At 39.5% G+C, this 19,557-nt stretch overlaps 1 protein-coding gene across 1 annotated transcript; it reads right to left on the bottom strand.

Moving 5' to 3' along the window:
- Window positions 1-258: 258 nt before the first annotated feature.
- Window positions 259-18,155, bottom strand: LOC309416967 (interleukin-5 receptor subunit alpha-like; the record flags this gene model as incomplete). The annotated part of the gene is made up of 10 exons (XM_082014354.1): window positions 259-381; window positions 2,746-2,836; window positions 4,389-4,476; window positions 7,025-7,169; window positions 12,135-12,271; window positions 15,708-15,895; window positions 15,984-16,092; window positions 16,668-16,815; window positions 17,542-17,696; window positions 18,053-18,155. 10 exons carry the CDS (start codon window positions 18,153-18,155, stop codon window positions 259-261), a joined length of 1,287 nt encoding a protein of 428 aa, XP_081870480.1.
- Window positions 18,156-19,557: the final 1,402 nt, after the last annotated feature.

Genomic DNA, 19,557 nt, shown 5'->3' with positions numbered 1-19,557 from the left:
AATATTAGATCATATTTTCTGAGGTGCTGTAATTTTACTGGGCTGAAGATCAGTAATAGTTAGAGACAAACTACAATGTACTGTTTTGCCTTTGTGATCCAAAGCTCATTTTAAGAATTGCACAATGCTAGAGCTCAAAATACTTCAAACCATTGGGCTCAGACAAAATCCAGTATCAGCTCTTCTTAGATCTGTCAGAATATTGTCCGGCTCATGGAAAGACAACTCTTGCATGCAGATAAAAAAAGTGTATCATCCCTACAGGTCTTCTAATCCAGATTCCTTCAAACACCTCTGTTGTTGGATGTTCTCATCTCCATTCTCTTCTGGTATTCCCAGAATAATCTCTGAGTACATCTCCATTTGCATTGACATTTTTTTCTGTTGGATAAAAATTACATTATGCACAACATCTGCATTCAATGGTATTACAGACTCTGGATATTGTTACAAGCATGCTACCTGTTTGGTGTATCTGGGATTATTACAAATTATTTACTTGGTTGTGATAACTGGAATACAGAGATCATATGAGTTACTCTCTCAACTTAAAGGTTGCTCACGGGTAAGTTTGCTTAGTTATTGTGAATCTGAATTTTGTTGCTTGTCACCCTCTGGGCTGATATGATTATGTACCTAAGGTTTATGTTAAAGTCACAGTCTAGGTTTCAGGGGTTATATTTATTTGTTGGTTAAAACAAATTATCTCAGCATCATTCTCCCTAGTCTTCTTAACTCTTACAATGTGTCTAAAGCCAATGTCTTTGCTATTTCAGGTGTCAGCAATATTTGAGATACTAATATATTCCATACATTTTATTTAATTTAACTTTCCTAGAAGTGCCATCAACAGTCATCTCAGCCACTTGTAAACATCTAGACAGTAATTAAACAGCTATGTTGAGATTTTCCTGTCAAAGATATATTCAGTGCTTGTAACACCTTGGGGACAGAAATGTCTTCTTTCTCTGTTAGTGATGTTAAATACATTTTTTTTGTGGTGATCATTGATTGCTTTTTATTTATATATTGAATACAAAGACCGCTAAATAACAGTATATGCAGTTCTAGGGTGGAGGGAGATATAGAATATAGGTTTAATGGTGACAATTTTATCTTTACATTCTGCCAGTCCAGATGTGATGGCCACAAGGAGAATTATTAGTTAATTTGCACACCATTACGGGTGAAAAGGGTGCCAAAGGATTTTTGCACAGAAAAAGTGGTAAATATGACACCTTTTGAGTCAAATTTGGTCAAATAATTTTGGACAGAATTGTCATAGAAATTACTTTTAATCTTGAGAACAAGAAACTTGGCCCCAGCCCAGTTCTGGTGCTCTTGGTCTTTTCTAAGATGACTGTAAAGAAAAAGAGGTGCACAGACTGCTTTGGGAGCCAGCCCAAGGCATGTGGAATGAACTCCAGGTGCAAGTTCAAAACACTTTAGTCTTCTTGTTTGTAATATGATTATATAGCATATGCACATCAGTTTTTCCATAAATTTGTCTTTGAGAAGGTAAAATAAAACAAAACAACTCACTCTTTTTGCCTCACAATTTAAATTGTGATTCATGAATTGAGATGGCCCATGGTTTCTATCAGAGTTTGCAATCATGTAGGTATATTCATACAAAAACCAAAACACAATATTGGAAAGCATACATTTTTCATCTCTTCTGGGAGAGAAAATAGCATAACAGCTCACACCGGTAATTGTTAGTTACATTGCTGAATGCACTACTAGAAGAGATTTTGATATTGCAGTGTAAGTGCAGTAATAAAGTAGGACAGAATAAAATTAATAGAAATCCTGCAGAGGCTCTGAAGAAAACTTTTGAGTACAACAGGATGGAGAAAATCCTCATTACAGTTTTCTACTTCAGTGATGTTTCTCAAAAAAATCCCCCATAGTCTGGGCACACCTGCACTTCTCATCGTGTGTTGTGGAAGAACCAGGTAAGAGGCAATCTTACCATGCCTCCTGAGTGCAGTTCACTGTGTAGCTTCACCAGAGTTGTAGGGACCTAGACTACTGCCTGACTAGAGCATTTTTTCCTCTAACTCGCACAGTAACAGACAGTGATAAGAAACACTGAATGTGCCAGCCAAGGAGCAATAGTAATAATAGCCACAAAAATATTACAAATATTTATTTCATGTTTTGCCCAGTTGACTACAGACTTGTAACTGCCATAAGATAAGATAGCACCTGAACTTACAGCACATCAGCTTTTCCAAAGTAAACACAGTTTTATCATGGTTTACACAGGTTTTATGTTTCATGCATTGTGGAGCTTCCTCTTACTTGCCATAAGAATGTGCACATTTACAACGACATAACCGACAACTTGAAGATCTCCACAAAAACTTTCCCTGTAATAACTTGCCCACATTCTTATACATGTAAAATTCCGTAACTGACTATGCTGTACGGAGTCAGGGTGATAGCTCCTTAAAATGTTGGCCCATTGAGTGTGGATATGCTGAAACACTTTCTCTTTGAGGCACACTTGAGAGAATACTCCCCTGAAGATTTTCTCAATCCTGTCTACTGACATCATTGTCCTGTAACCTCCAGAAACTTTCTGTTCTCTTCTGGTTTCACCACAAATATTGTGCATACCTTTTTCCCAGTTTTTCTTAAAAATTATCTGCTGCTCTAAATGTAATATTGTACCATTCCACTCGCAGGTAATATTATACATGTCAACGTAGTGAGAGAAGACAGATAGACACACTCTACCTGGTGGTGAGTCTCATCTGCAGCTAACCAAGTTTTGATATTATCTGAAGGTTGTGGAACAGGCATGCTTATAGCTTCGAGGCATCTATACCTACAACAGTGATACAGACACATGACTCTTACACGTCTGCAGGAACGGATCAGTCAATAATGCTCTGTAAGATACGCCAATAAGACAGGCCTCTGCCGTTTCTAAAGCCTTTAGTCTACCCTTTTCTGTTTCACTGCAGACATTTTTCTCAACATTTTTCCCAGCTCTTCTTCAGCCTAACTGTTTTTTAGCCTGTGAGATTTAAAAGAACTCTATGCATATGCACAAACATAGGATTTACAAGCAAAGTGAGAGTTTGTGGCATGCTACTATATCTATAGCTAAAAAAATTACTCCTATATGTGGTTTTCAAAATTGAAAATATTACCTATAAAGTGTGATAATCAAAGAAGGAAATATTGAATAACAGGGAACATGCATAGCATTGAAAACATCTTTTAACTCGTTTTCTGAGGTCTAGCAGAATTTGGGTTTGAGAGCATGTGTTGTCTGCACAGAAACATGAATATATTTTGTTTCATCACAAAGAATTATCTGTTGAGTTTTGAGTACTATATAAATTTTCCACCTAAAAGATCTACCAGCTGAATGACTCTCTTGAGGCCAGAGTCATTCCTTATTATTTGACCAGAATATTGTTTTATGTTTTGACGCAGATGGCTTTCAATTACATGTTTTGTTTGCCCCAGGGGAAACTTTTTATTCTGTATTTTTGTATTAGCTCTTTCATATCTATAGTTCCTTGAGTCTTTGTTTACTGAAAGCAGATAGACCACATGATAACTTCTTTTATCCTAATCAGGAATAATATTTAGTCATTAATTAAATAATCAGTTTACTTTTAACACAGGTTCCATCTACATACTGCACCTTCCAAATATTAAGGCAACTTGAGTTACCACCCAATCCCGAACAAGTTTATTTTTCAGTTCAAGAAAGCTTTCTCTGACATGTCAATAGGAAAACTATGTAGCCAGGCAAAATATAGTGGCATGGAGGCAGCTGGCTGCATTAATTGTTGGTGGATGTAGGACCACTACTATTACTTTGCTGTACTAACAGCACAGCAAAGGAAACTCCTTCCGTCAGCCTGACTTCCCTTTTTTATTTATTTCTTGTAAACTGTCCAGCTTAGAGTAAAATACTGCTCTCAGTAACACCTATGGGTTATGAAATGAAATGGGGCAACGTGGCAAATGTAGTTCATCTTTAGCATGATTATCATTGGTGGCCCTGAATGCAGAACTTGCAAAAGCGTGGGGCAAAGTCACACTGAGGGCAGGGAGGCAGTCAGAGTAAGATGAAAAAATGTCATTTATAGTGGCAGAAAGACATCTGAGAGTAGGGAGTGAGACAGGAGCTCCAGGGACTGTGATGGGAGCTGTGAGATGGCATGATAAGTCTTGGTATCTTACACCTAGCACTCCTTTGTTAGAACAATAGTTGGAAATGCACAATTAACTGCTGTTTGTAAACATAATTTATCTGAGAAAATCTGTGTTTTACTTTAATCCATTTTATGGTTTGTTTATCCTCACCTTGACCTTCCTTCCACTAGAAATTTATACTACCTTCCAGAAATGTACCTTACCTTCTACATGCACATATCAGCAAACCTCCAAGGAAAATCAGGAGACAAAACAACGTGAGGCTTAGCACCATGACATCTGCTGTCTTTTCTTAAAAGGAAGAGGGAAAGGTAATGTTAATAATGTAGGAAAGGGTAGTTCATAAATGGATGAATTATACATTGACTCATAAATATTGCATTATTCCTGAACTGCCACAGAATTAAAGAAACATTTCCTGGAGCTTTTTTAGGGGAAACAGGGGCTTCTGACTTCAGCACTGTTCCTTCCTCCTCCTTTGAGCTCTCAGCCTTGCTGCTGCCGCAGTTCAGCACTTTCCCTGGCCTTCTCTGCTCCAGTAGGCGCCATCCCCTCCTTTCTCTGGATTTCTGCTCTCACATGCTGGACGTGGCCTGTCCTGCCACTGGGTACTTCTATCCAGCCTTGATCCCTCTGGATATCAAACCCTCTGTCCATCTGCTATTGACACTCCTGCTGCTGCCGCAGCTGTTTCTGGATTCCTGCTGTTGCCACCTCCCATCTCTACACACCATAAGTCCCCTGCTACTGCCTCCTCACCCCTTCACAGCTGTAGCTGGTTTAAGGCAAAGTGAAAATAAAAGCTTTTTCTCAAACAAAATATTCACTTTGACTCAAGAAGCAACATTTGGTTTTCATTAGATTTACCTTTTTTAAGCCTGCTAGGCATAGTCCTAGAGAAATGCCAGCAATACATATTTACACTGCTCAACAAATACTACTGCTCTTTATCTTGCATTTTCCTCCAAAATACCCGAAGTACCAAAGTAACCAATGTCTTTGGTTGACCCCAAAATGTATTTTTGTCAAATTTTATTTTTTTTTTAATGCCTAACTTTAGAACCACAACTAGTTTGGATTGCTTTGAACTAAGTATTTTGAAGAAAAGCAGGCAGGAACAGCTCTTAAAATGTTAATAGTCTGAGGCCAGTTAAACAGTGGTTTTAGGATCAGTCTAGATCAAATTGAAAGAACAAAAGAACTGAACAAAAGTTCCTAGTTGGAGGCCATCTGTAGTTTAAACCAAGGATATTAAGAATTTCCACAAACCTGATATGAAACCAAGAAAATACTCACAAACTTATGGGCAGAACTGTGTATAATAACCTTTATGTTCTGCTGAAATACAAAACTATTATTTATTCACTTCAAGATGAAAAGGGAGTTTTTCCTTTCTTGTCTTTTGAGATGAATGCTCAGAAAACATATTCTGAACAATTTCTGGACTGTGTAGTAGAAATTCTTTTGTTTGAGGCAATTGTTCTGCATCATTCTGCTAACCCCATATCACGTACACACCCGGGGGAAGAGGAACAAGTGGTCTTTGCATCAGCTGAACCACAAAGAGGTTTGCTTCTCTTGTTTTCTTACTTCATGAATTTTGGAAAGGAGGAAGAAAAAGAAGCACATATATTCTTTTAGGTAGACCATTTTCTGGTGGGTTTTTTTCAGATGCAAATGCTTAAACTTAGTCACAGGTAACAGTACTTTGAAACAAAAACAAGTGGCTTGGTTTGCAAAAATGCAGAACACCTCTGAATTACTATTAACTTCAAAGTGATCTATGAATGCTCAGCAGCTTTAAAAATTAGACTAATTATTTCAAGTTTCTATATATGAATAAAGCTGATTTAACATTTCTTTTTTAGCAGAAAGTTCCTATACTAACAGCTCAGTTCAGTTTAAATTGTGGTTCTTTTCAAAAGCATGTGCTAATTCTAATGGAGAACGAATGTGTTTCCCATGAGAAAATTAACAAATTCTTTTCATGTCAAAGGAACATTTCAGAACAAATATTTTAGTTATGTTTTGAATTATGTTATTTCATTTTGGTGTTTCAGCTTTTTTAAATGGAGGCTGAAATACCTCTTAAAAAACACATTCTTACAGAAATGTAGCACATTTCCTAGATGAAACATTGGAATGTCATGTAAAAGCAAACAAAAAGCAGGTCATTGCACTGTTCTTCAAGACCTTCAGCAGAAAAATTGACACATTCAAAAAAAAAATACCTAATGGATGTTTTTCCTTTCAGGTTACTCCACGGAAAGATTCAATTTTTTCAATTCACTGTGTCTATGAAATTAGATACATGACTTTCAGGGCATTACCATGAACAATATTACTAATACCAGGTATTAAAATGCACTTCATAATGTCCACTTATACATGTTCCCAATTAGAAGCAGACAAAATAATTTTAATGGAATACAAACCAAAATGGAAAATATTCTCTAGGCATCAAAGCAGATATTTAAAGAGGTTTGCCTGAACATGTGATCCCTCAATGTACTATACTCACAGGTTCATTTTATAAAAGCCACCTATCCTCTCCAGGTACAGGAAGGAAGAAGAGAAATTGCCGCATCACATGAATTTGTGCATATGTGCTGTATGCTCCAGGGGTAAATCAACGTGCTGCACTGAACACATGCAGATATTACAGCTTATATGCAATGGCAGTCTTGTCCACCATAAACTTTTCTGAAGTGGGGGAAACATGCTGTGATTGTTCAGCCTCAGCAACAGCTGTAGTGGAAGCTGGGAAAGCAGTGGTATTGAAAACTGTCGAAAGAGAGTTGCAGCTGCTGAGAGCAATAGTAGATAGATGATAACTTACCATTATGAATAAACACTGGTTCACTCCATTCACTCCAAATCTTGTTTCTTATGCATCTCTCTTTCTTTACTCTCACTTGTGCTGCACATTTTTTTGCTGGCTTATGAAACGGATACTCATATTTCTCTGCAGTGACATCTACGATCTATCAAGATAGGTTTAGGGGGTTATTTTAGGTGATTTCACATTGCCATTCAAACAGATACAAATCTAGGGATGTCAAATACTACTATTTACATCTCAAACCTAGTAGCAAAAGATGTTCAGAACAAATGCTTTTGTCCAGACACAATCTGACTCTTACCTCACATTTATTTAACCTCAAGACCGAAAATGAAGGAGGGCCTAGAACTGATAATATAGAAGGAGGTATTCAGCTACAGTAGGACAGTAAGAATTTGAAAGCACTGATTCGCCTTTCATTTTTTATCACACCAAGTATAGGATGAATACAGTAAATATGAAACTGCAAGCTTCAAGGTTTTAGTGTGGGTACTGTGCTGTACTTGCTTGTCTGGTAGAACAAAATCTTGCATTTTTCATCTGACTGGTGGTGAGGTTTGCACATTATTTTAGGGACTATCTTGAAATATCTTTAATTGTGCCTATAAAAGAAAGCATGTCACTTCAAAAGAGCAAGTCAACACAAGGAGTGTCAGAGTTTAAAGCAGAGATATCTCTAAATCATTCATCACTTTTGAAAACTGAAACCAACTTCTGTAAATAAACAATGGTAATAATTTCTGAAGGAACAAAAAAGAAAGCAAGAGAGGAAAATCCTGCTTATAAAAATTAAAAATAATGTTAGGAAGTTGCAAAGAAGTAGAAAGTATGCATCTCGGACACAGAGAGGTGCAGAATATTTGCATCTTTGGTGTTAGGAAAGCACAATGAGGGAGTACTATATGGGCAACTTCAAGAAAAGGTGACCTCCTGCTCTCCTCATACTGACTGGTGTGGTGTAGTTTTGACCCTGTGTACCATTTCTTTCTCTTCCTTTAAACTCTTCAAGACCTTTCCAGATCTGATGTCAAAAATAGATTCAAAAGTTCACACGCTAAGTTTTTCAAAAATAAGTAAAAATGGGGGAAAGTCCTTAGGCTTTCAAAAGCAAACTGCAAATGACAAAGGGTTAAGTGCTAACCAAATGCTGTACCTGAAAATTTCTTCCAAAGGAGCAATTAATAGGCTTTTGTCACGATAGGAAACTTCCAAAGTGCAGGACTGAAAGACTTCTTACAAAATTACGTAGGGCACCTCTGGCAGAAATGATGTGCAGCTACACTAAGGCACATTGAGGACTGGGAGGTTATTCGAGACAGCCAGCATGGCTTCACCAAGGGCAAGTCCTGTCTGACCAACCTAGCGACCTTCTAGGATGGAGAGATCATGTCAGTGGACAAGGGAAGAGCTATGGATGTCATCTATCTGGACTTCAGCAAGGCTTTTGACACAGTCCCCCACAGCATCCTTCTCTCTAAACTGGAGACAGATGGATTTGATGGGTGGACTGTTGGGTGGATGAAGAATTGGTTGGATGATCACATCCAGAAGGTAGTGGTCAATAGCTCAATGTCCAGGTGGAGATCAGTGATGAGTGGTGTCTCTCAGCGGTCCGTACTGGGACCAGTACTCTTTAATATCTTCATAGACAGTGGGATTGAGTGCACCCTCAGCAAGTCTGCAGACAACACCAAGCTGAGTGGTGCAGTTGACACACCTGAGGGACGGGATGCCATCCGGAGGGACCTAGACAAGCTCAAGGAATGGGCCCATGTGAACCTCATGAGGTTCAACAAGGCCAAGTACAGGGTCCTGCACCTGGGTCAGGGCAACACCCGGTATCAATACAGGCTAGATAACCTTTAAAGGTCCCTTCCAACCCAAACTATTCTATGACTCTGTGATTCTAACTTTCAGTCACATCTACCCAGAGCGTTCATGGAGGACAACAGGAAATGGCCTCAAGTTGCGCCAGGGGAGGTTTAGATTGGATATTAGGAAAAATTTCTTCACCAAGAGGGTGGTCAGGCATTGGAACAGGCTGCCCAGGGAGGTGGTGGAGTCGCCATCTCTGGAAGTGTTCAAAAAACGTGTGGATGTGGCACTTCAGGACATGGTTTACAGAACATGGTGGCGCTGGATTAATGGTTGGACTTGATGATCTTGAAGGTCCTTTCCAACCTAGTGATTCTGTGATTCTGTGATCTTTTGTTGGTAACTATACAGAGCCATCCCCAAGCAGCCTCAGAAACCTGTTCATGTGCTAGACTTTCCTTGGAATTAAGGCACTTTTCCTAACTTTTAGCCTATATTTTCCTTGCTTTGAATTTAGCCAGTCACTTTTTACCCTACTCACAAGTTGACATGGGTAAGTATGATCCCTGTGCTCTTTTATTTACCAGAGGATTGTTAACACAAGTTACACTCCTTTACTCTAGACCACATCCCTCAGTCTTCCACTCCTTGAACACATTTTCAAAGCATATGCTCATTTTCATTACTATTACTAATGTCCTCTGAATTTTTTTCAGCATATTTATGTTTTGTGGTGGTGCCCAAAGCACAATTTGAAATTTCAGGTGAAACTCAGTAGCTAGAAGGGCTAATTAATCACAATCTACAACTTACATGTGACATGCTTGTCATATGTACTTGAATAACATTTGATCTTTGTGTAATAACATGGAATGATTGACTCAGTTTGTGGTTCAATGTAATCCACAGACCTTTTTTATTCTGCATTACTGCCTCCACGTTAGTTCCTTATTTTGTGTTGGCACATTTGACCTGTACTTCCTAATTACAGGATTTTCCTTATTACTGAATTTTGGCTTGTTGATTTCAGACGTATCCAAGATTTCAAATTCTAATCTTGTTTCCCACAGTACTTGCCAACCCTTCCCAGCTTCCAGACACCTGCAGACTTAACTCCTTATTTTCAGGCTTTATCAATCAAACATTATTATTGTTGTTGTTGTTATTATTAATGATAATAATAATAAATAATATTCAGCAAGTCATCTTTTCAGGTATTCAAAATAAATAAATATAGACTAGTATATTTAAATCATTATACTCTTACCTGTTCTTCAACAGATATCTACAAGCCTGCTTATGAATATCCTAATACCTCAACTCTTTAAGTCTCTGTGACGGCAATGAAGACCTTGCTTTGACCAGGACACAGAATCTCAGGCTTGCTCCGTTCTTCTCCCTCCTGTGTCTCCTGTAATACTGCTGCAGCTTCCTTCCTTATCTTTCCCTGCCCCCTAGTTTTTTGTTCTCCTTGGTTAGGTAGCTACCATTTTAATCATTGGTATCTTTGACAGTGATTCTCCTCAAATCTACCTTAAAGCTCCCCACTTAATTGGTGCCCTCACACGTCTTTTTGTTGTTGCTGCTGCTGCCTCTCTCCTGTCTTCCCAAACCATCCCATCTGTAAAAAAAACAAACCACCATAATTTTCCACTGCTGTATGTATTTATTCACTTCCATACCCCAATGATTTTTCTTTGCTATGTTTATATCCTGAAGATGTGTACAAAGCAGAGGAGCAGCTCTGTCAGAGAAGAAAAATAAGATGTTTGTTCCATTTAAGTAAAGATGCTGGACTATTTTATGTATTTGACACTTCCTTCCAGACAGTGGAATGTGTTAGGAAGCTGGAAATGGGGGCTGCAGTGTCCACATGAACATTTATTCCCTGCCCTCCCCACTTCTACCCCCTGTGCTCTGGGTCTTGAAACAGGAAGGAAATCTACGTGCATGGGCAGGAAGGGATCAGAAGGGCTCCCTGATCAGGACAGCAAGGATCCATCATGAACATTCTTTGCTCCCTCTGCTCACAGCCTTTAGTGATTGGGAGACTTGTGAATAGACAGGGACGAGCGCCCGGATGTCTCTGGGAGAGAATGTAATGTCTCTGACTTTGGAATGGTTAAGGGGATGCTAACTATTTGCAGAGGTGGCCTGGAAGGAGGCTATCTGTCTGTCTTCTGGGAAAACCCAAATAGAACCGGGAAGCTTTGGCATGTCCATGCACAGACCTGAGATCCTTTTCTGCCTGTTGCAATGAGGGAATGTGGGAAGAGCCAGCTCTGTTCTGGAAGCTGCCTAGCAGTATTAGCACTGCACCTGAATTAATAAACCCTGCTGTAATTTATGGAGGCAACATTATGTGATCAATAACGTGTCTACCTCATTGAACTTCTCCTTTCTACTGTGTCTAACAAAGAGTGAACACATATCAATTTAGTCATATGTTCTTCCATGTTTTAATGGTCTCTTAAATTTTTGCAGCCATCTTAGATAAGCCTTTTGTTGTTAGAGTACTGTGCACTGACTGAAGTTTGTGTTAGCTAAGTTTTAAGTTCTTAAAGAAAACCACAGATTCAAAGACACTTTGAGTGAAAACACCAAAGATTCATAAAATTCACATTCCAATGCACATTTGAATTTCATACCCATGGTATTTGGAATTAAGTGGTTGGATTTCTACTCTTTGGGAGTTCAAATAAGAATCTGCATGAAAACTTTTCAGCTCTTATTTGCAGGTAATTTAAAAATGCCACCTGGTTATGCCAGGTATAATAACACTGTAGTAATACTGTAATAATAACACTGTTCTGTTTCTTACTGGTAAGACTAAGAGAAGCTGCTGATACACCATGAAAGATTTTTAAATGTATGTAAAAACAATGTATGCAAACAACAAGGGTGATTCTCTTAGTGATGTATGTAGAAATAACAACAATAACACATTTTTTTTCTTCTTAAAAAATATTATCCAAGTAGCTGCTAAATTTTTTGATTTTATCAATACTTCTTTTTCTGTAACAAAAAAATACATAATCTACGTGATGTTAATGTACAATTCAAATTCCAGATGAAAAGAAAAAAACAGCCAGTCCACCTCAATGCAAGCATGACTATGAAAGACTTCATGAAATGTGTTGATTTGCCATTTCAGAAAGACAAGAAAAGTTGGATCCTGCATGAAAGAACTTGGAATTTCTATAAAGTTTGTTTGAGTTTTAATTCTCTTAAATTCAAGGGATTATAGAAGTTACATTATACAGACGAAGTGTATTACCAAAAACCTCATTACCTTATGATCTGTTATTTTCACTTGATAAAAAAAGCACTTTTTACGTGCAGAACCAATAGTAGGCGGGGGTTTCCAGTGAATTTTAATACTTCTGTTTTCAAGGGAAACTGAGACGTTGATCGGCGGGTTCAGTTTCTCTGAAAAAAGAGCACAGAGAGACCTTCTGTACCTCATGCTCTTTCTCATATTTACGACAATGCAAAACAAACACAGTGCGTTAGTCCTTAAAATACACTGATGACTATTTTGGAGATTATCACACCCAAAGAAGGCGTTCAGTGAGTGACATATTTTCTTTGAAAGTGCTGCTCACTAAGTGGCATCCATTTCTGCCTCAAAATAAAGAGAGGGAGAATTTTTTTCCGTGCGTCTTCCCAGGGAAGGTAGCGAGGGTGAGCAGGAGAAGCAGGCCCTTTGAGTTCCCTCTCCAGAGTCTGGGTGGGTGTCAAGGAGACCTCTGAGTTGCTGCAGGCTCCCTGACATGTAGAATTATTTCCACTATGTCTGGCCGGATACCTCAAGTCTGCCCAATGAGCCTGGCAATATAACTTGGAGAAAAAAAAAGGAATTTCATCTCTCACTGTGAGGTTACTGAAGGGATACCACCTCCTGACAGGGTCTTACTCAGTATATGAGGTTTGCCACACATGCTTAAGAAATCTCTCTATCTCCTGTAAATGAGCTGGCAAGTACTTACTACCAAGGAAGCAAAATGTGCTTAGGAGAGATAAACAAACAAACAAACAACCTCCCTCCCATCACTGTGCACCACCCAGTGCGATGGCAATGGTTTTTTTCAGGGAGGGATGGGGTACAGGGTTGGAAGCAAGGGACATTTGGGTTCCCAAGATTTTAGCCTTTGGTTTAGACAAGCAAGTCTGCAGCTGCTTTCTAGCAAGGTTGAGTGTTAGAGCACTGATCCGAGGTGTCTGCTGGAGCACTCAAGTGGCCTGAGCCCTCTCCAGCTGCTCTTGCATTGCTGTGAAGGGAGAAACCACAGTTTTCCAAAAAAGCCCTCCCAGCAGAGGCAGAAGTGCATGGCAAGCTGGGGGCATGGCCGGTGAGGTCTGAGGCCAAGATGACTGCAATGTGGTAGGGGAAAGAGAGAGAGAGGGTGAATGGCAGCATTACTGGGCCATGGAGCTTCTGTGCTTGCTCTAGCTGCTGCAGCTGCGTGACACCATCTCTCTCCATGGGCATGTGTGTCACACTGGGGTTTCCTTTTTGGCTTTTCTTTTTCCTTCCTCTCCTTGAGAAGTCTCATCTCTTTGAGTAACGATCCCATAAAGTTAGCAAAAACATTTCTCTCAGGGCGACCTCAGGCTTGTAAAATTGTTCACTTCTGCCCGTCCTTGGAGCTGTTGGCAGTGACCAACACCTGCCTTTGAGGGTGGAGGCACACCATGAGCCATGAAAGGTGAGGAGAGTAAGCAGAGCTTTTTTTTTTGTTTAGCCTCTGTAGTAGGAAAGACATATTTTTTACTTCTGAAATACTATTGCCAGAGCATCTCGCTCTTCTTTGAGTAAACCAAGAGCTTTTGGGGTTTTTTTTCACCTTCTGTCACCTGTCATCTGCAAATATCTTCAAGCTCCCTCTCCCCTCAGACAGCCAGGACTGAGTTATTTTTGGGCTAACTGCAGCACAGGGCGTGCATGAGTCCTATTTTGTCACACCATATGTCATGTTACTAGCAGGAAGCTTGGATTGCAGGGGCTGGTACCTCGCAGCAGGACAGTGGACCTCCAGGACCTCCAGGACTGTGCAAGGGCTAGGCTGGCTAAAGCCCAGCTGAAGGCTTTCCTGTTTAAGAAGGGGAGCCTGGGTACAAACAAGCCTTTTTGACGCCTCTTAACCAGAAGGGTACAACCTTCTTCTCAGGAGGGAGAAGACAACCCTGGCAATGTTGGAGCCTTGCAAGAGCAATTCCACTACTTACTTACAATGTGAACAATGTCCCTTGCAAGCTCACTTAGACTTTGCTGTGCCCTACTAAGGCTTGGCAATGGGTTTTAGAGGCAAGGTGAGCTTACCACGGTTTGTGCCTGGCTCTGGGACAAGAGGGGAAGCGGTTGGCTGACCCAGCCGTGACTGGCGTGCACCCTGCTGATGATTAAAGATGGCAAAGGTGTGAAGGGAAGAAGGGCAGGGACGAAATGCTGGCAGTCTGGCCTTGGCAAAGAGGAAGCGGTGGCTGCTCTGAGCAGGAGGAAGGAGATGGAGTGGCTGGAAAGAGAAGCAAGGAAGGGACAGTCTACTCCCTCCTACTTAGCCCCCGCTCGCTCCTGCTCGCCCCAGCCCCACGCTTCCTGGAGCGGCCCTGGGTGGGAAGGTTGGCTGAGGAGTAGCAGGGGGTTGGAAGAAGGTGTCAAACTGCCAAGGTGGGGCTGGGCAAGCCCTCAGGAGGTTGTCAGGCAAATTAGAGTAGTTCAGGCACCACCTCTGAGCATTATGTGAAATCTTTCCTTGCTGTGTGAAGCATTTGATCCTAAGACTGGACATACTACGGCAGTGCTCAGCTCTGGAGTCTGCAGGGGGGATCAGACCCAGGCAGCCAGTCTGGAAGTGAACATCTTCCCAGCCAGCTATGAAAACACCTAATACAGTCTTTCTGCAGATCAGTTTCCCCCTGACCCCCTCCTTTTTTTTTTTTTTTTTTTTTTTTGTCTTTTCAGGAAAATCCGATTTTCTTGAAAATGTTTTATTTTGCTAAAACAGAAAATCCTGCTTATAACTGGCTCTGCAGCGCAAATCTTTAAGTAAGGCCAATAATTCTACTGCATTAGAACAGAATAGATGAGGTCTAACTCAGAACAAATTTTTATGGTTTTGAATGGGTTTTTGCTAACCCTTGAGTTATGACTGGTTTCCATGTTATGATCACGATGTTCATTATATAAAAGGTATTTGAATCTGCAGTCTGTGTGAAAACTCAGATAAATTTCTTACCCATGAGATTAATCAAACTTCACAGAGAGGTAATGAAAAAAAATTATATGATAATTCAAAACTGCTGATAATTAGCAATAACTGTCAAAGTATTTTTAACTGAAAAATGGTGTCATAAATAAATAGAAATGTTACTAATGTTTGAGAACATTCATATTCTTAAACTCAGTTATGAATGAGACTTGTGTCTATTTATGTTCCTTTTTCTTTATCACACTTTCTTCAGCACTATAAAAGAAAAAGGACAGAAAAGAGAAAAACTGGAGGAAAAAAGGGTGTAATGCTTTTTAAATTGCATTTTCTCACACTAGCCTATCAATTTTTTAAAATGTCATATTTTAAAATGTCATAACTATTTTTAAAATGTCATATGACATTAAAACGTCATAACTAAAAAAGTTATAGATAAACAATGCTATTACATCAAAGAAAAAAATAAAAACCTTTGAGCCATAATACGTTTTGTTTAATCTTTGTGTAAAATTCCTAGGGAGATAAATGCATAAAAAGTTAGAATTAATATCCTGACTTTGTCACACTACCCTCTTTCCTTTCTTTACTTTTCAGACCAATGAAACAACCAATAAATGAACTTTTAATAATAGATAATAATTGACAATACTTACCTATTTTCTGAGGTATAAAAGCTTTGTAATAAGACAGTCCTCTTGAATTATTTCTCAGATGTTTTACAGTTATGTTTAAATTGATTTTTCTTGATGGTTGGAAATATATTTCTTTCATATGGCATCCAACATTTTTCTTCTTTGCATTTTTTATATATTGCTGGCATTCAAAATCTTTTCCTACATGTCTGTGTGAAGGAAATACTGGTTTTGTAAATCAAAGACTGATTTAGTACAAAAACATGGTTTCATATTTATTTTTCCTAAGACCCTTACCTGTATGAAAAAAAGATCTGGATATCTTCAGGAGCTTCTGCCTTAATATGCCAGGTGCAATTGAAAAAATAAATGTTATATATGATGCATGAAAGATTCTGAACATATACTGCAACAAAGAAATGGGGAAAAAGTTATGTTTATTTTATGTGGATTTTCTAATAACAACATGATGGTTGCCTTTACAAATCCATTATGTATCCTTATTTCTAGAAGGATGACTAAGTGACAGGTGAGAACAAATGGATCTTTTGGCTTTTTGGACAACAGCAACTGAGAAGTACATCTGCTACTACCACTAAAACTCTTAGTAACCCATTTAAAGAAAAAAAAAAATGCCTGGAGCAGTAGTTGAAAACTCTGCTCTTTTAAGACTTCCTGAAACCAAGTGATATGGAAGGCAATCTTCAAAAGACATACAAGTTGCTAGGGAAAATGGAGAGAGTGGTTGGGTTGTTCTGACATCTTGTTCAGCAGAGCTGGAGTTTTCTGAATCTGAACATGCCTAATAAAGGAAATAATTATGCAATGTTCCAAGGTGTTATGTGTCATCTTCTTAACAAATTCATGCCACATAAGTAGCATAAGATAATAATGAGCTTTCAGAAATTATATGTCTCCAAGTAAGATAGAACATTATCACAAATGCTTGGATGTCTTAACAACATGTAAGAAATAGCTGACCTGGAGGTGCCTTGTAAATAAATTCTGTCCAGCCACTCTCCTTAATTACATCTTCTGTTTCTTTTGCAAAAAGCTGTGTTTTAATCTTAGCATTAAATCCAGAATGTAACTCAAGGCGTATTATCTTTCTCTTCTCCTGCAGTCTTTCCTAAGAGGAGGAAGAAGGAATTGCATGAAGGTAGACAGTACTGAGTATTGAAAGGTATATTATACAAGTTCTACTGAATAAAGTAATACATGATTTGACTTTAAACTGTGTTGTCATGGTTTAACTCCAGCCAGCAACAAAGCACCACCCAGCTGCTTGCTCACTCCCCCACGGTGGGATGGGGGAGAGAATCGGAAGGGTAATAGTGGGGAAATTCATGGTTTGAGATAAAGACAGTTTAATAGGCAAAGCAAAAGCCGCGCACGCAAGCAAAGCAAAACAAGGAATTCATTCACCACTCCCCATGGGCAGGCAGGTGTTCAGCCATCTCCAGGGAAGCAGGGCTCCATCACCCACAATGGTTACTTGGGAAAACAGACGTCATCACTCCCAACATCCGTCCTCCACCCCTTCCTTCTTCTTCATGCCAGCTTTATATACAGAGTATGATGCCTTATGGTATGGAATAGCCTTTGACCAGCCTGGGTCAGCTGTCCTGGCTGTGTCCCCTCCCAGCTTCCCATGCACCCCCAGCCTTCTCTCTGGCAGGGCAGCATGAAAAGCTGGACAGTCCTTGACTACTTAGCAACAACTCAAAACATCAGTACCTTATTAATATTTTTTCCATCCCAAATCCAAAACACAATCTCACACTAGCTTCTGTGAAGAAAATTAAGTCTATCCCAGCTGAAAGCAGGACATATGTATAACCATTAAACAACTTACTTTCCTTTCTTGAGTGGTATTGAAGAATTTATAACTCAAAATATACTTCACAGTGTATTTCTCAGTTTCTTCTTTTGTCAGGTTATTGTTCCAGGACAGAATGACTCTTGACTCATGCTTGGTAATCCACAGAACATTACGTAGCCCAAGTGCATCTGCAATTACAATGATATTACACAGAGGAAGAGAGGGCCCACCACTGTGTACACAAAGCATTTGGCTCTCATCAAGGCTTGCACACCCAGCAGCTCCCCCAGGAGCTCTGTTCTTACATGGAGTATTTGGTTGCTGAGCTCTGTTGAATATGTCTGACTTCAGCAGTGAGATTCATGTTTACCTGTCCACAGCTCCCAAAATGTTAGGTGATTCACTTTTACCTGTCTTGGACACCTCTCCTTGCACAGGTCTCCCTTTCTCTCTATGGGCTGTAGAAAGTGCCTTGACAACAAGTTCAGATTAGACATCTGGGATGGCTAGTGTTGGATGAGCTGCTACTGAATAGTTTACTTACCCAGCACATCTACTTGTCCACTTGTCAGGCTAGTGGAAAACAGTGTCTCACGATGGAAAACACTTAATATTAGCATGACAGGAATGACTGTAGCACGTGCCATAGGAAATGCTTTGGGCCACAGGTCTGCAGGAGCTGAGACTCTTTAGTTCCAAGTTTGGTTGAAAAAGCATGATGGTTTCATTTTGCATCTGTGAAATAATATGAAGCAGTCACTTACTTAACCACTTAAGTGATGTTTGAAGTATAAGAAGTAAATATGAAATACGTTTAATGGGTCTTGTTGATCGGTGCCTTCTATTCCCAGGATGTTTGTATTTAAGTGCACTCTTTAACGGGGTGCCAGGGCCAAATAGGACAGGTGTGCCGAACCGAGCTGGTTTTAAATGGCAGTACTGCTTAGATCGCAAGGCAAGACCACACTACTGATACTGAAAACAAGACCACAGAAATGACACTACCGATACTGAAAGCAGACAGTTTGGGTAGGAGCCACCTGACATAACTTTGGCTAAATACAAAACCAGCAGCTGTATCTGTATGAGTTATCCAGCCTCTAGTGGCAGTAGAGCAACTGTCACTTCTAGGTTGTGATTCGTATTACCTGGCTTAGGTATCTGTTTTAGGAGGATATTAACTGTCTGAGGAGAGATGAATCTTGCTATTTGCAAAAGTAACTATCAGCAAGAATATATCAGGTGTGTGATAAATTTGGGATATGGTGAGAAAACAGATTCTGTGCTGGTCAAAGCTAGTTTTAGAAAGACATAATTGCTGTTTGGTGGCTGAGTATTCATTCAAAGGTTGCTTTAATGTAAAAAACTGAGACCTATATGGTTCTCCACAGAATTAATACACCTCTGTGTTTGGGGTCTTTCACTCACGAACTGACTGATTCATCCTGACTCTGATTGTTTTCAATACTAAATCCTCACACACACTCTATGTGTGTTATCCAGGGATCAACAAAAGGATCCCTTGAGCCATATAAAAATGTTCACAATACGTTGACTAACAAGAGGCATTGGTCATGTAGAGGAAAATGTGAGAATGTTCAGCACATCAATAAAATCTGCAATGAGGATACCTGGAAAAAATATACACATACACTTTCATTTATAATGTTATTTTGGCATAATGCAGTGAACAAGAGGTCATTTCATGAATGCTGCCATTGTTTAAGAAGAGCTATGAAAAATCATGACAAAATGCCTTGAGGCAGAGATTCCCCCACATGGTTCATTCTGGTACTGATCCCAGCTGTAGCAGCAGCAGCAGCTGTAGTATGCATGCCATGTGCATGGCAAAAACAGTGAGTAAATTCTGCTTGCTGTGCCTGGGAAAGAAGTCAATTCTAATTGCCCGGGGAGGGAAGGGGTCAGCTGTTCTTATCCTCACTTCTTGTTAATGATGCCCCTGGCATCATTAGGCTGTGTGGATAAAGAAGTCAGAGAAAATATAAAATGAAAACAAGGAGTTTTCAAGGGTTTAGAATTCAACACGTA

This window comes from Phaethon aethereus (assembly GCF_964289735.1).
Source record: "Phaethon aethereus genome assembly, chromosome: 1".
Classification (NCBI taxonomy): domain Eukaryota; kingdom Metazoa; phylum Chordata; class Aves; order Phaethontiformes; family Phaethontidae; genus Phaethon; species Phaethon aethereus.
Note: the sequence above shows the minus strand (reverse complement) of the source record. Positions and strands in the feature narration are given on the sequence as shown.